The sequence below is a fragment of the Halichoeres trimaculatus genome, unplaced genomic scaffold (genome assembly GCF_033239565.1).
Source record: "Halichoeres trimaculatus isolate MK-OKI-2021-1 unplaced genomic scaffold, fHalTri1.1 fHalTri1_scaffold_10, whole genome shotgun sequence".
NCBI classification, from domain to species: domain Eukaryota; kingdom Metazoa; phylum Chordata; class Actinopteri; order Labriformes; family Labridae; genus Halichoeres; species Halichoeres trimaculatus.
In genome coordinates this window covers 19,591,394-19,604,953 of record NW_027437187.1, presented here as the reverse complement: position 1 = coordinate 19,604,953, position 13,560 = coordinate 19,591,394, and the positions used below count along the sequence as shown (strand labels likewise).

Here is a 13,560-nt window from a genome sequence, read left to right as displayed (position 1 = left end):
GCTACCGTAACTGTTTTTAATGAGTTATGCAAATGTGCTTCTTCAAAACTGCAGCTTCTGAACACCTCTTGTGCTTATGGGTAAACGTTACATCACTTTCATGTTCTATATTAAACATTACATAATGCTCTTATGTTACGTTGAAGTGAGTATCGCGAGTATCGTTACATCCTTATTAAATCCTCATATCATCTTGGATAATAGCAGCTTAGGTTTTTAGTGACACTTAATGGATTTAAAAAAATAACTTTCTCCTGGAATGGCAAAAAAAAAAAAAAAAAAAAAAAAAAAGTTAGATGTTGCCCGGTCACTTGAGCTACAGGGAGCTTATTTTGGATGTAGGCTTTCTCTGACTAGGCTTGTGCCGCATCATTGAGGTGGTCTGAACAGCAGAATTGGGGAATGTCTTCAGAAATTTAACACATGACTGTACTCTGGATTGACATAATTTTGCTGATTTGTATATGCGCAAGACAGGACAGGAGGACATTCCTTACAAACTGTGATAACATCCAGAAGTGTTACGGGGGAGGAGAAGGTTAGGTAGTGGTGTGTGAAAATAATCCTGTTGACTGATATTAAAGGCAGAATGTATGACTTACAGGTTTGTTTATCACCAAAAGTATTTACTCGGGTAACATTAAGTTCATTAGATGGTTTTTAAGCTTGTTTTGAAACTGAATGTGATGTCTTTTTGACCCACAAAAGCAACTGTTCTGATCATTTTTGTAATGTGTTGTTTACATCTACACAACACAGGTGTCAGACAAAGTGATGCACTGTCCTCTGCCAAAAACTTGAATAAGATTTATACTTATACTTCTGTATTAGACAAAACTGGCAAATATAGAGAAGGTACAGCTTTGTCCACAGATGTCGCCAAAAGCAACACCCACCAGAGGTGCCTCAGATGCAGCTTCAAAGGCCACCAAGCACTAATTTATGAGCTGTTTGAAAAAAAATAGACATAACTGCATCATAACTTTGTACAACAAATTAGATTTCACACTAGCTTTAATCTGGGGCAATGCCTCTTAATGTTGGTCTACATTAAAAGACTATTATCAGTAATGCTCAGCTTGCATATATGATGAAACTGTGGTGTTGATATTTAATTGGTTGACATGATGGCTAGCATCAAGCGCTATGCTGATGAGGCTTTGTTTTTAATGTTTGGAACCAAGAGGATTAACATATTTCCAATGCACTGATGGCTGACTGAGCAGAAGCATCCCAGTACCAACACCAATTTCTTTAGATTTTACTCTGTGACTTATAGGACAATATGAAGATAACAGCATTTAAGTCTGCTGTATTTTCTGTGGGGTTGCTGCCAGCATTCTTTGGGAAGGATATAAGTGTTTGTATCTTCAGCCATGCAGTGGGTTTATGCTAATGTGCTATTATGCACCAACACCTGGTCTCTTAAAATAAATACCGCAGTTCGAAGTTTTAGACAAGAAAAATCCATGGTACATAAAATTGACTGAAACAGTTTTGACTAAAGATAGTTTAGGGGTTCGGTAAACTTTGTCTGGCTGTGTCGATGTATGTTGGCAACAGGGTAATATTTCTGGCTTTTTATGATTGAACAACAATGAAATGTGCAACACAGGTAGACTGAAAGCACTTCATTTACAAAATCTGACTTTGGCTTTGAACATTTATTTTTATTTGAATCAGTGTTGTCGGATCAGGAGCTGGTCTTCAATTCTCAGCATGTGTAAGCAAATACTTAGACATGAGTGTGGACCTGTGGTCACAGTTGTTCCATGATAATGCTGTAATGAATATATAAGTGTTTGAAACTTGTGGTTTGGATAAAGAGAATAATTAGTGAAGAGTTCTTCACAAACAGAAAAAGAATGCAACCTAATCTCCTCCTCTGTCCTGTGTATCAGAACTGCTCTCCCTGGCTCTGCAGAGGCAGGCGCATTGCTGTGATTTTCTCAGCTAGGCTGCCACAGACACAGTTTTATCTACTGACAGCTTAAACCTTCTTCTCCTCTTTAACTGTTCGCTAATGGAGCTTAGATGTGATAAGAAATGTGTCTTCGAGGATTGATTTTAGGAAAGCGTTGCTTTTGATATGTGACTAGCTCCATTGCAAGGTAAGGTTTTTCTTTATTGCGGTCTTACTTGTGTCGTAAGTAACAGCAACAAGCATTTAAGATCAGGGAGAGCATGCTTATTTCAAAAGAATTACCTTTTTGGGTTAGTATTTCTCTGTATCTAGTTTGGATTAGTTGAATATTATGGATTAATGTCTGGAAGATTATTTTCTATGACTGGGAGAAATAGGGCTGTCTTTATATTGCTTTGAGTACCATGATATTACTCAGCATAATATAGTATGTAGTCTCTTGTTTTATGGTTCTGCTCACAACAACTGCAACACTTCAGGTTGTAAAGTTATGAGCTTCATCCGTAGCACCACAGCCATACCTCACTGTCTCAGCATGAACCTTCAAGTTTGAAATTCAAGTCTACACTTTAAGACAAATAATTCTTATGTGGTCTTTCCGTTGCATTTTTTGTTTATTGTCAATCTAAAGCAGATTAAGCTGACCTGAAATTAAATGTACTTCATAAAAAAATGCTGTTGCTATTGCTATAGAAGTTAAACTTTGAAGTTAAGTTTTACAAAGTCAGAGCAGTGTCACTCAAGTAAAAAAGATTTTTCTTAAGTAATTTTTCCTGTTTAGAATTGTGCCATTAGAGTAACTGCTTCATTATGACAATGGCTTTCAACAGAAAAAAGTTCTTGGCCAGGCTTTTCTTCTACCTTAGTTCTACTGTAGTTCCACCATTGCATTGGTGAACTCGACTCAGTTCTGCGTCAGTGTTGTGTCCCTGTAAGTTACACATAAAATCATGTGACAGGAGGAAATGCGCTATCTTGATTTTCTCAAGCATTTCAATTATAAAATGTGATGAATTTAATATAACAATTGCAAAGCAAAGGAGGTCACTCGACTAAAAGTTAATAGCATGCATGCAGATTTCTTCAATGAGAAATTGCTAACTAAGTCAGATTAAGTGATATTACCTTTTATGGAAACTGCTCTTTACTGTAAGATTATACTCAAGCAAGCTTAAGTTGGAACCAGGGCTGGGCAATATGAGAAAAAAATCCTATCAGGATATTTTTTTCTTATCAGCTGATATTAATATTTATCATGATATACATTAAATAAAATTTTTGTCAAGCTTAAAAGCTCTGTTACTCATACGTAAGTTGCGAAGGCATCAGAAGGTTATTTTTTATTTCATTGCAGACTGTGCAAACTGCCCTATTTAAATTTGGATTTTGCTCGTACTTCCTGCTGTAACCTTTGCAGCTGTTTGTGTGTAACACTGTGCAAGCATGCACCTGCCTTTCAAATGTGATAAATATGGATGCAAAATCAGTAAACACTATCAGTTTCAGGTTTGATAAATCACTCTGCAGCTGCTAGCATCTCTTCCTCCGAGAAATGGCTGGCTAATCATATGTCTGTCGAAACATGAACAAATGAATTCTATCGAAATTCTATCGACCATGTCTCATTTTTCTAGGAAAAGTTATTTTGCGATATAAATCTTTATCGTTTTATGGCCCAGGCCTAGTTAGAACTAATAACCCTTTAAAAAACATACAAATTTGGATGCAGTTTTGTAAAGAGACGCACTGGCAAGCAACCGGCATGACTTTATCAATTTAGAAATATCTATATATAGTTCCAAAAGAGGCAAACCACTGCTGTTCTTGGAGTGTCTGCTCTACTTAGCCGGTAGTCAAGCAGCTAAAAGATGAGTGATGAGTGGGTGGAGTGGCTGATATCAATCAGTCTATGTAAGCATGACTTTTGTCCTCTGCCTCTAACAAGGAGAAAAGCAAAAAGTTAAATTGTTAGCATGTAACTACAGTCTATCAGCCTGATCACATTAGTTTATAGCTGCCATTTGATTAAAAAGGGGCTGTGAGGAGTTTGAGGGCGATCTTGAAGAAGGTTACCTTCTGCCTTATCGTAATTCACACTTTAAAATGAGATTAGCAGCGCCAATATCGCTAGTTACAGGTTATTTTAAATTGCTACTTTTTGGCTTCCAGTTTGGGGTTGTCCAGAACCAGATTGATCTACGGGACGTCTAGGTCTCCATGACAACACCACGCCAGCTGACAAAGTTTAGTACTGAGAAGAGATAAACCACAGTGATCTGTGTCTTTCTCTGATAGAAACGACTTCTGTGATTAATTTTGTAGTGATGGTGGACACAGGAGCCTAACTTTCAGACACAAAAAGGACAGAAGAGCAGAAGAGAGCTAAACGTGAGAGTGATACAGCCCAAGCCATAGGGTAATTAGTCACTCTATAACACAGGGGCTAAATTGGTAGTGATAATATTCATCCAACCCACATGCAGCAGTTATTCTGCAGTGGTCTGTTCAAACTTGAGAGTCTATCAATAAAATGAAAAGTGAGGCACACACCCCGGCAAAAGAAATTTACAACAGTCTCTGCAGAGACTCTGGGCCACAAGGTGGCAAGGGAATGCAATCAAAACAGATCCTCAAGTTTGGATCAACAAGGAAAATGTAATTAATTAATAATGTCTAAAAGTTAGACATTTTTTAGTTAGCTGAGTTTTTTTTGTTTTTATTTTCTAATCATAGAATATTCCTTGAGGCCTCGAACTGAAGTTGTGGGTCTGAAATCTGCAAAACACTGATTTACCTCGAACCGAGTGTAAACCTCCTAAGTCTTGAATTTTATGTGTAGAAAACTATCGGTCAAAAAGTAGCTTGATTTTATGCCAAGTCAGACTTATCTGGTTTAATTTATATTTGCTTGTTTCATTACAGAAGGAATGGCTGTGTCTGAACTGCCAGACTCAAAGGGCATTATCGGGACAGTTGGGAGACGCAGGAAAAATGCCCCAGCCTATACCTGTCACTGCAAAGCCAGACACCTCAGCCACACCCGGAACCATAAAAACCGAGCCCAAGACTGCTCCAGTAAAGAAAGAGCCTACAGTCCCTTCTGCAAAACCCAAGCCTCCGGAAGACTCCATCAGGGTAGCACCAACAGCCCCAAGCCCAAAAGTGACGACAGAACCTACATCTGTCAATGTCGAGACCACAGCAACAGCAGCTTCCACAGAAATGGAGCAAAAGGCTGCAGTGATACCCACAACATCAGAAAAACTGCCTCCAGCAATTTCCAAAGCAGAAGTAACTGAGCCCACAATGGCCCTAAAACAAGAGCCAGCGGTACCACAGATACTGGACAAAGATGTTCCCAAGATTGACACAGTTGGAGATATTAAAGAGGCAGTTAAAACAGAGCCCAGTGTGACAGAATTTCCCAAAGCTGAAGAGTCTAAACCTGACCTTTCAGCTGTTAAAGTTGGAGTAGGGGAAGCTACAGCTCCCTCACTCCCAGTGACTACAAATGCAACTGTACCAACTCCTCCTATTGCTGCAGAGGTAGTTGGAGTTGTTCCAGTGATTGAAACAAAGCCAGAGCTGTCCGCTCCAGAGAGGGCTATTGAGGAAGTGCTGCAGGATGATCATATCAAACAGGCACAGCCAACAGAGTCTTTGAAGCAAGCTGAGGTGCAACCAAAGTCACAAGCACCAGAACAGGTGTTAGAAGTAAAACCTGTCAGCAAAGAAGTGGAAGATAAGCCAGTTGTGAAAATTGCTGATGATGTGACCCCAGCTCCAGAGAAACTACCTGTACCTACAAAGGACATTATCATCAAAGTAAGATGACCCCCCCATATATATATATATATATATATATATATATATATATATATATATATATATATATATATATATATATATATATATATATATATATATATATATATACATATATATACATATATGTATACAGAGAACTATAAAAACATTATGCTGTGTATTTTTGTCTGTTAATAAGTTAACTATGTCCATTATCTTCCACAAATTACGAAAGGTCCCATATAATATAAACCATGGTTTTTATTTGCTTGAAATATATACCATTTATGTGGTAAGATCTTTTCCCACAAGATCTCAGGATACTTAACAGTTACATTTCTTAATGTGGTGACCATCTTACAAGGTCATGACACACCAAGTTTTTCCTGCAGTTACACTTACGGCCCTTGGCCCACATGAGAACCTCATGTTATCATGTTTTTTTATGAACTCCACAACATATTAATGCAGTTCAAGTGAGTAATTTATATTTAAAAAATAGCAGCTAGACTACATTATCTTTATAAAAGCATGATCTTAAAATCTCTTTTTCTTTTTTTTTTTACTAACAATGTCCCACAGTACTGTACTCTTTGCGGTAATGGCACTCATATTACAGTCCCTACTTAATTTATTCAAAAAAAGAACTTAACCGTAACTATTTTTTTAAGGTCTTTTTATTGAAGTTTTTTTCAGAGCTTAAGATCTGAATCCATACAGTAAAAAGGAAAACAATATGAAACATAATCTTGTTTAATAGTCTTATTCTCTTATCTGAATGTTGTCCACTTGTATCTTCATATTTTCAACATAGGACCAAGATGAGAGCAAAGAAGAACTAACTACTGGGAAAATTGGACTGCAAAAGAAAGTTGTTCCTGTAACAGCCATCAAGCCAAGATCAAAAGAAGAGTTTGATGAGGATCAACCCCAGATTTTACCCATATCACATGAATTGAAGGATGTGCAAGCAGCTAGTGATGCAAGTACAACTGAGGGAAAAACAGATCAGTTGATGCAAGCACAAGAAGAGGTAAAAGCTGAGAGAAGGCGCTTGAGTTTTCAAGCCATGGATGAGAGCAGTGAGAGTGAAGTCACACCTTCACCCTCACCAAAGGTCCAGAGGAGAAGGCTGAAGGTCAGCAATGTTTCATCCAGCAGTGAGGACATCAAAACTGAGAGTGCTGATTCCAACGTAGAGGATGAAGACTTTATCCGCAGGCAGATAATGGGCATGGGCGATGAAGAGGAAATGTCTCTCTCAGAAGATGAAAAACAAGTGACTTTAGACAATGAGGAAGCCATCAAGGAGGCTGAGCTTCAAAATGCTTCAGCGACAGCCAAGTCAACAGAGGATGATGCCAACCTAGCCAAGAGAATAGCCTCAAAAATGGACTACCCAACTCAAGAAGTTCCTGAAACACCGCCCATCACTTCTTTTAAGAAAGCTCTTCCTGTCCTGAGACATAGACAAAGCACTGATGAAGAAGTAGAGAGCATCACAGAATCCCTGTCCAAGGGATCATCAAGTGTTCAGGCATCTAGCTTCACTCCTGGATCTTCACCTACATCAGCTTCATCACTGGAGGAGGATAGTGATAGCAGCCCAAGCCACCGAAAGGTCAAAGGGGAAAAGCAGCATCGCAGAGGCAGGCACAGGCAGCCAACTGAGCCTCTACCCACTATTGAGGATTCCTCTGAGGAAGAAAAGATGAAGGATGAAGATAAGTCCAAGAAAGACAGAGAGGAAGTGAGGACCCATGGTAAAACACCATCTCCAAGTGGTGATGGCTCCTCAACAGAGGATCTGAAACAGGTCACAGTCATAGATGACACTTATAAAATATCTGGCTCTGAGTACTCGGCTAGTGTGGAATCAGAAGCAGAGATGAGAAGAGCTGTACAGCGAGGACGTAAGCCTTCACCAACAGTGATACCATACACTCCCCCTGATCCATTTGAAGAGAAGTATTCAGTGGCAAGATCATTAAAGAGTGCTGAAGAAGCATACGAGGAAATTATTCAGAAGACAAAAGCTATTCCAGGGGAAAGTCCTCCTGATATTGAACCACTCTATGGAGGAATGGCAATTGAGGATTATCTTTATGAATCTCTGTGTGTTGAAGATCCTGAAATCCAGATAAGCGAAATTCAAGGGGAAGAATCCAAACTTGAAACCAGCTCTGAAATTGGCAAAAGACTCAGGTCCCCAGAAGAAGTTTATGAAGAGATGATGCAAAAGAAGAGAGAATTAATGATGATAGAACAAGAGTTTCAACAGGCACAGACTGCCATGGAAACTACCTCACCAGGGGTCTCTGGTCCTATAGCAGCTGTTGACACCTGTGTAGTGTCAATACCTGCAGAAGAGATATCACTTCCTGGACAAGTTGATATGCCTTTTACAAGTACTGAAACGTCTACGGAAGTGCCAGTGAAGAAAAAGAAAAGGCCAGCTCCGCCTCGCCCCTCTGAACCCCCTAAGCGCTCAGAGGGGAGTGCTATTTCTAGTACTTCAGGTGGATCTATAAGCTTTATTAGGCCTATGATTCCACAAGATCCAGCACTTAATAAGGCGTTATTCCCCATCCCAGACCTCAAGATTACTCAGTGTTCTTCTGGGGAAGAAGAAGACGATAGTCTTGCTGATGAATACGGTGTTGGTATTTCCTCTGACATTACACCAAGTGATGATTCTGAGCCTAAAGAAGATCAATATATCAGCCCACCCTTGTCTGAAACAGCAGAGATTGAGCCTGTTGTTGTGGTTTGCGAAATTCCAGAGCCAAAACCTATTCCAACACCAATATCTGCCCCAGAACTAACCACAACACCCTCCCCTGTATCACCAGTGTCTCCTCCAACGTCACCAGCAACTCCTGATTCCAGCTTGGCTTCTAATGCTACATCTTCATCATCATTTCAAGCTCAAACACCTCTTTCAGCTGAATCTACGCCGCTGTCCACACCTACACCTCCAACCACATTTTTAACCAAATCAATTCCTGAAGTTTTTCCACCACCCTCTGTCACAGTTGCAGCATTACAACCCAGTGGGGGCTCTGTCCCTCAACCAACTCCAGCTACAGTCATAGTTACTATACCAGATGTGGTGTCTGATCCATCCAGTGCTCAAACTGCTCAAGTTCAACTTGTGGATTCTGCAGCTGAAGCCCTGGCATCAGCCCAAGTGAAAATTACTTCTCTTGAACCTGTCATTGTTCAAATGCCAGACTTGGTGTCTTCTCCTTCTCAGGTTCCCTTTGAGGCACCAGCTGTTATACAGGTCTCAGCACAGAGTGCTGCACCTATTATTGTTTCATCTCAACCTGCATTAGTGGCAGAAACAGCTGTTGCAGTCTCCACTCAAGCCTCAGCCCACATTGTTTCTGCAACTGTTGCTCTGGCCTCAGGTCCTGGGCCAGTCATAGTCCAGATGCCTGATCTGGTTTCAACTACATCCCCAATCAGTGCTCAAGCCCCACTTCCAGTCTCAGCACTTGTAACTGCCCCAGCTCAAGCCCAAGCAAAAGTGGTGCACTCAGTCCCCATACAACCTGCTGTCCCATCTATGCGTCCAGTTGTTTTCCCTGCACCGACTCAAACAGCTCAGGGACCTGGACCAGCATCAACCACCATCGTCAAAAAGAAGGTCCCACCCCCACCTCCACCTCGGTCTACTTCAGTGTCATCATCTGAGCCAACCTCAGAGTTGCCGCTTGCCAGAGCTGTTCAGCAAGCCACCCCGACTATCACCACCACCTCAACTATTGGAACTCCAGCAGCTGGCCAGCCAATGCAGTCAATAGTTGTAGATATACAGCCACGGATGGATGACATACAAACAGATAGTACATCTGTTCCTCAAGTAGTAACTCAAACAAGACAAGGGCATGTGGTTATTATAGTACCTAGTGGGGAACGCATATCTCAGCTTGGACAAGTCCCACAAGACATTCCTACCAAAGAGCCAATAACTTCTTCTCCTCTGCCACAAACGATTCCAAAAGTCACACAACCAACTATCCCCGGTGCAGATACAGCTATACAGCCCACTAATGTGTTGACTTCAGCTCCACCCCTTCCACCTAAACCTACTGCAGGGACAAACATTTTAGATACAGTAGAAGTATCAGCAGCACCAGCTCCTGGTAGTTTATCCAAGCCAACAGTTTATCCAAAGCCTCCAGTTTCTGTTGTTACAACAACTGCTACAACAATAACAGCACAGGCTTCTACTTCTATTACGAGTGGCCCCAGTCAATCCACCAAGCCACCCCCACCCATACCACCAAAGCCTGTGTCAATTCCAGCTGGACTGGTTTTCAGCCACAAACCAGGAGAGAGTGTCAAGCCACCGCAACATGTAGTTCCAAAAGCTGCAACTCTGCCTAGGACAAAAGAGCCACCAAATGCTCTTTCACTTAGCATGACACGCCCTGTGGAGTCTAAATTGGGTGCAACATCACCTAAGTCACCTTTGTCCCCAAGACATGTCAAATGTTTACAGACCTATGTGGTGATAACTCTTCCATCGGAGCCAGGTTCACCAACTGAGGTAATAACAGTCCAGGCCCCTGTGAGACGTGGCTCCATCCCATCTACAAGAGTGGCAGGGGTGAGGACCACACCGTTAGAACAGAAAACACCAGCTGATGCATTTTCAGCACAGGCTGCTGTCAGAAGAGCCTCTGTTCCCACTGTAAAGCATCAGCCCCCAGTACCTGCAGCCCCAATTGCAGCAATCGAGCAAGTGATACCTTCAGAGGTGGTAGCTGGTAGGCCCAGGACTGACTTTGTGCCTTCTGTTGTACCATCACCACCATCTGGGGCTGATTTCATCTCAGTTTCATCAGGCCAGGACACATCTATTCAGGCACAAAGTGTTCCTGCTCCTATTAAGAAACCTTATATTCAACAACAATTAATTACTCAGCCACTACCACCAGCTAGAGTGATAACTGAGGCAGTTCCAATGATTCAAGAGCAAACAGTTCTAATTCAACCAGTGACCCTCCAAGCCACAGCAAAAGTGCAGTCCAAACCATCTGTTAATCAGTTTCCAAACCAAGCCCCAGAGGGCATTGCAGTTCCACCTGAGGCTGCAGTTGCAGCTGTAATTCCTCAAATCCCAACTCAGACTCTTCCTGTACAGCAACGGCCTATGAAAGAAGTCATTGCTTCACCAGTCCAGCCTGAGGATCTGTTACATATAGCTATTCCCCAAGACAGACAAGCATCTGTCTCCTTGACTAGTCTTTATCCCCAAGTAGAAACTCAAATTGAAATACCAGAAAAGGAATATGATATTCCTATGGAAGTAATTGTTACAGAGGTAGTAAAAACTAGATCACCTGTGCCACTACTGAGTCAGCAAATTCCTGTTGAACAGCAACCTGTGATAGCTGAACCACCAAATTATTTCACAGAGCAAGACTTACCACCAGGTTCTAACTTAAATGACACCAATGCTGAATTTCAATCAGTACCACAAACTGTCCAGCCTTTACAAGGTCTTCCCCATGGGACTGAGCATTTGTCCAAGCAGCAACCACCTTATGTGGCTGAAGTTTTTACCCCCCCTACAAAGTTTGAAATATCTTCAGAAGTTATGTCTGCTGACACTGTCACAAGACTACCAGCAGTAGCAACTGTATCTCCAGTACCACAACCGCTACAAACAGTGGCTGAAATCACTCCAACACCCGATGTAATGAAGGTAGTGCCACTTACCACAGCTGCGACCATGACAACTCCTACAGCTGTTGAAGTCATACCATCACCTCTCGGGATGGAAATCCAGCAAATGGTGGTGCAGCCAGAAGTACCCTCTGGCACATATGCACCACTGGTCTACGGAGCAAATATATCCCCAGCTGTGTCACATTCATCACTGCCTTTAGAGGTTATAGCTTTGTTGCCTGAGCGTGAGACTCCCAGAGAAATTGTAACAGAGGATGTTAATGTAAGAAGGGGTTCAATACCATCAGTGGGGCAACCTTTGGCTGGGATACCAGTTGGAGTCATTACAACTGAAGAAACAACTAGCAGAAGAAGGACATCCATATCATCTATAGTTCAGCCCTCATACACTACAGGTGACATGTTTACCTATCCCTCAGCATATGAAGCACCAACGGAGGTGGTTACAACCGAGGCCTTTGCTGCCACTAGAAGAGAATCCATAACCATGCAGCCAAAAATACCCCTGGCACAGGTTGTAAACTTGCCAGCTGAGAAAGATATCCCAAGTGATGGTCATCCTGTTCAGTATCCCTACAGAAGAGGATCTATTCCTTCAACTGAACAAATACCACAGGTATTAAGTTATTCATCAGAATATGATCATCCAGTAGAGATTCTGACCACTGAGGCATACTCCAGAAGAACATCAGTACCCACCTCTCAAAATATTCCACAGGGTGTACCTGTAGCCCCACTCACCATTACTAAAATTCAGCAAGAATCTATTGAAAGTCAGGAGATTCGAGGACCAGAAAAAGTAGTCTCCAGTATGAGTCACATGTACTCATCTTCAATTTCCACCTCTGGCCAGCCTCCTGAAAGTCGTCCTGAATTGGTCACTCAAGTGGTCACCACTGAGGTCCAGAGGACTACTGTTTCTGTGGTCCATGAAAGACTTCCACAGGTCCCCACACCCAGTGTAGCAATTACCATACAACCAGACACAGCCAAAGTCCAGCCTCTTCAAAAACAGAATGGAAGGATAATATATCCTGGAGATGTTATTGATTTACGTACCATGAAGGTTGGAGTAAAGATGACTGAGCAAGGAATGGATCTGACACCACCCGAATCATGTCGGCAGTCTGTTTCAAGTGACTCTAGTTTGCGTCCAATAACAGCAGTGCAGCCTGAGATTGTAAACCTGAGTGCAGAGATTGCACCTGCAACCACACTGTCTGTTGTCACTGACAGCATCACAATAGTCACATGCACAGCCACCATTTCCTCCTATAACAACACACCAGCAGAGAAACCTCTTGATTTGCAAGGCACTGTTATGTCGTTGCCTTTACCATTAACCACATACAAACCATTTGAACCACTTGCACAGATTGTATACAGACCTGTAAAATCCCCAGCTGCAACCAGGTCTGTGACATCCACAGCTCAAGATATACCAATGAACCTTTCATATGGAGTCTCTCCATTAGGTAAACTGCCAGTACCATCAACCCAAGCAGCTATCAGCAATGGAGGGTCTGTCCTTTCTCTTGAGGCCACAGGGGCAATGGATTTATCCTACAGACCAGTGAGAGCAATGGTAGCTTTGGCTGGCACAAGCCCAGGTGTAGTGACTACTGTTGTAGAGGATGACGGGACTCCAGTTGACCTTACAGCTGGAAGGAGAAGTGTGTGCTGTGATGTGATCTACAAGCTGCCATTCACAGGAAGCTGCAGAACACAGCCTCCAGTTACAACTCAGCCTGATAACCGTTTTGGTTACAGAGATGACCACTACCAATATGATCATGCTGGACTGTATGGCATCAAAGGCATGAATGGTAAAAAATCCTCTATGTCTGAGACAAATCTGACAGAGCCAGGACTCTTCTCTTATGACCCAAAGAGTGACTATGAATATCTCAGTGGAGCCACAGATGGAGCCATAGACCTCACTGCTGCAAAACTTTCTGCTGGTGAGTTAAAAGATAACACCTTTTTTAAACTTGTTTTGTTACTTCTATGTACCTTACTTCTACCATCATCTATGCTTAGGTCATTGGCCAGTTTTTGTTTGATTTCATGCATTATTTTTATGTGCAAAATGCCCTTACTCTGCATTGATGTGCATACAGAACATT

At 41.9% G+C, this 13,560-nt stretch overlaps 1 protein-coding gene across 3 annotated transcripts in view; it reads left to right on the top strand.

The window, feature by feature from the left end:
- pclob (piccolo presynaptic cytomatrix protein b) overlaps positions 1-13,560 on the top strand; it is a 59,947-nt gene that overhangs the window by 21,980 nt on the left and 24,407 nt on the right. For all 3 annotated transcript variants that reach the window (XM_074677789.1, XM_074677788.1, XM_074677787.1), the window contains exons 13-14: positions 4,847-5,749; positions 6,546-13,395. In XM_074677789.1, coding sequence (XP_074533890.1) covers positions 4,847-5,749; positions 6,546-13,395 — 7,753 coding nt within the window. The remainder of the gene's footprint in view (positions 1-4,846; positions 5,750-6,545; positions 13,396-13,560) is intronic.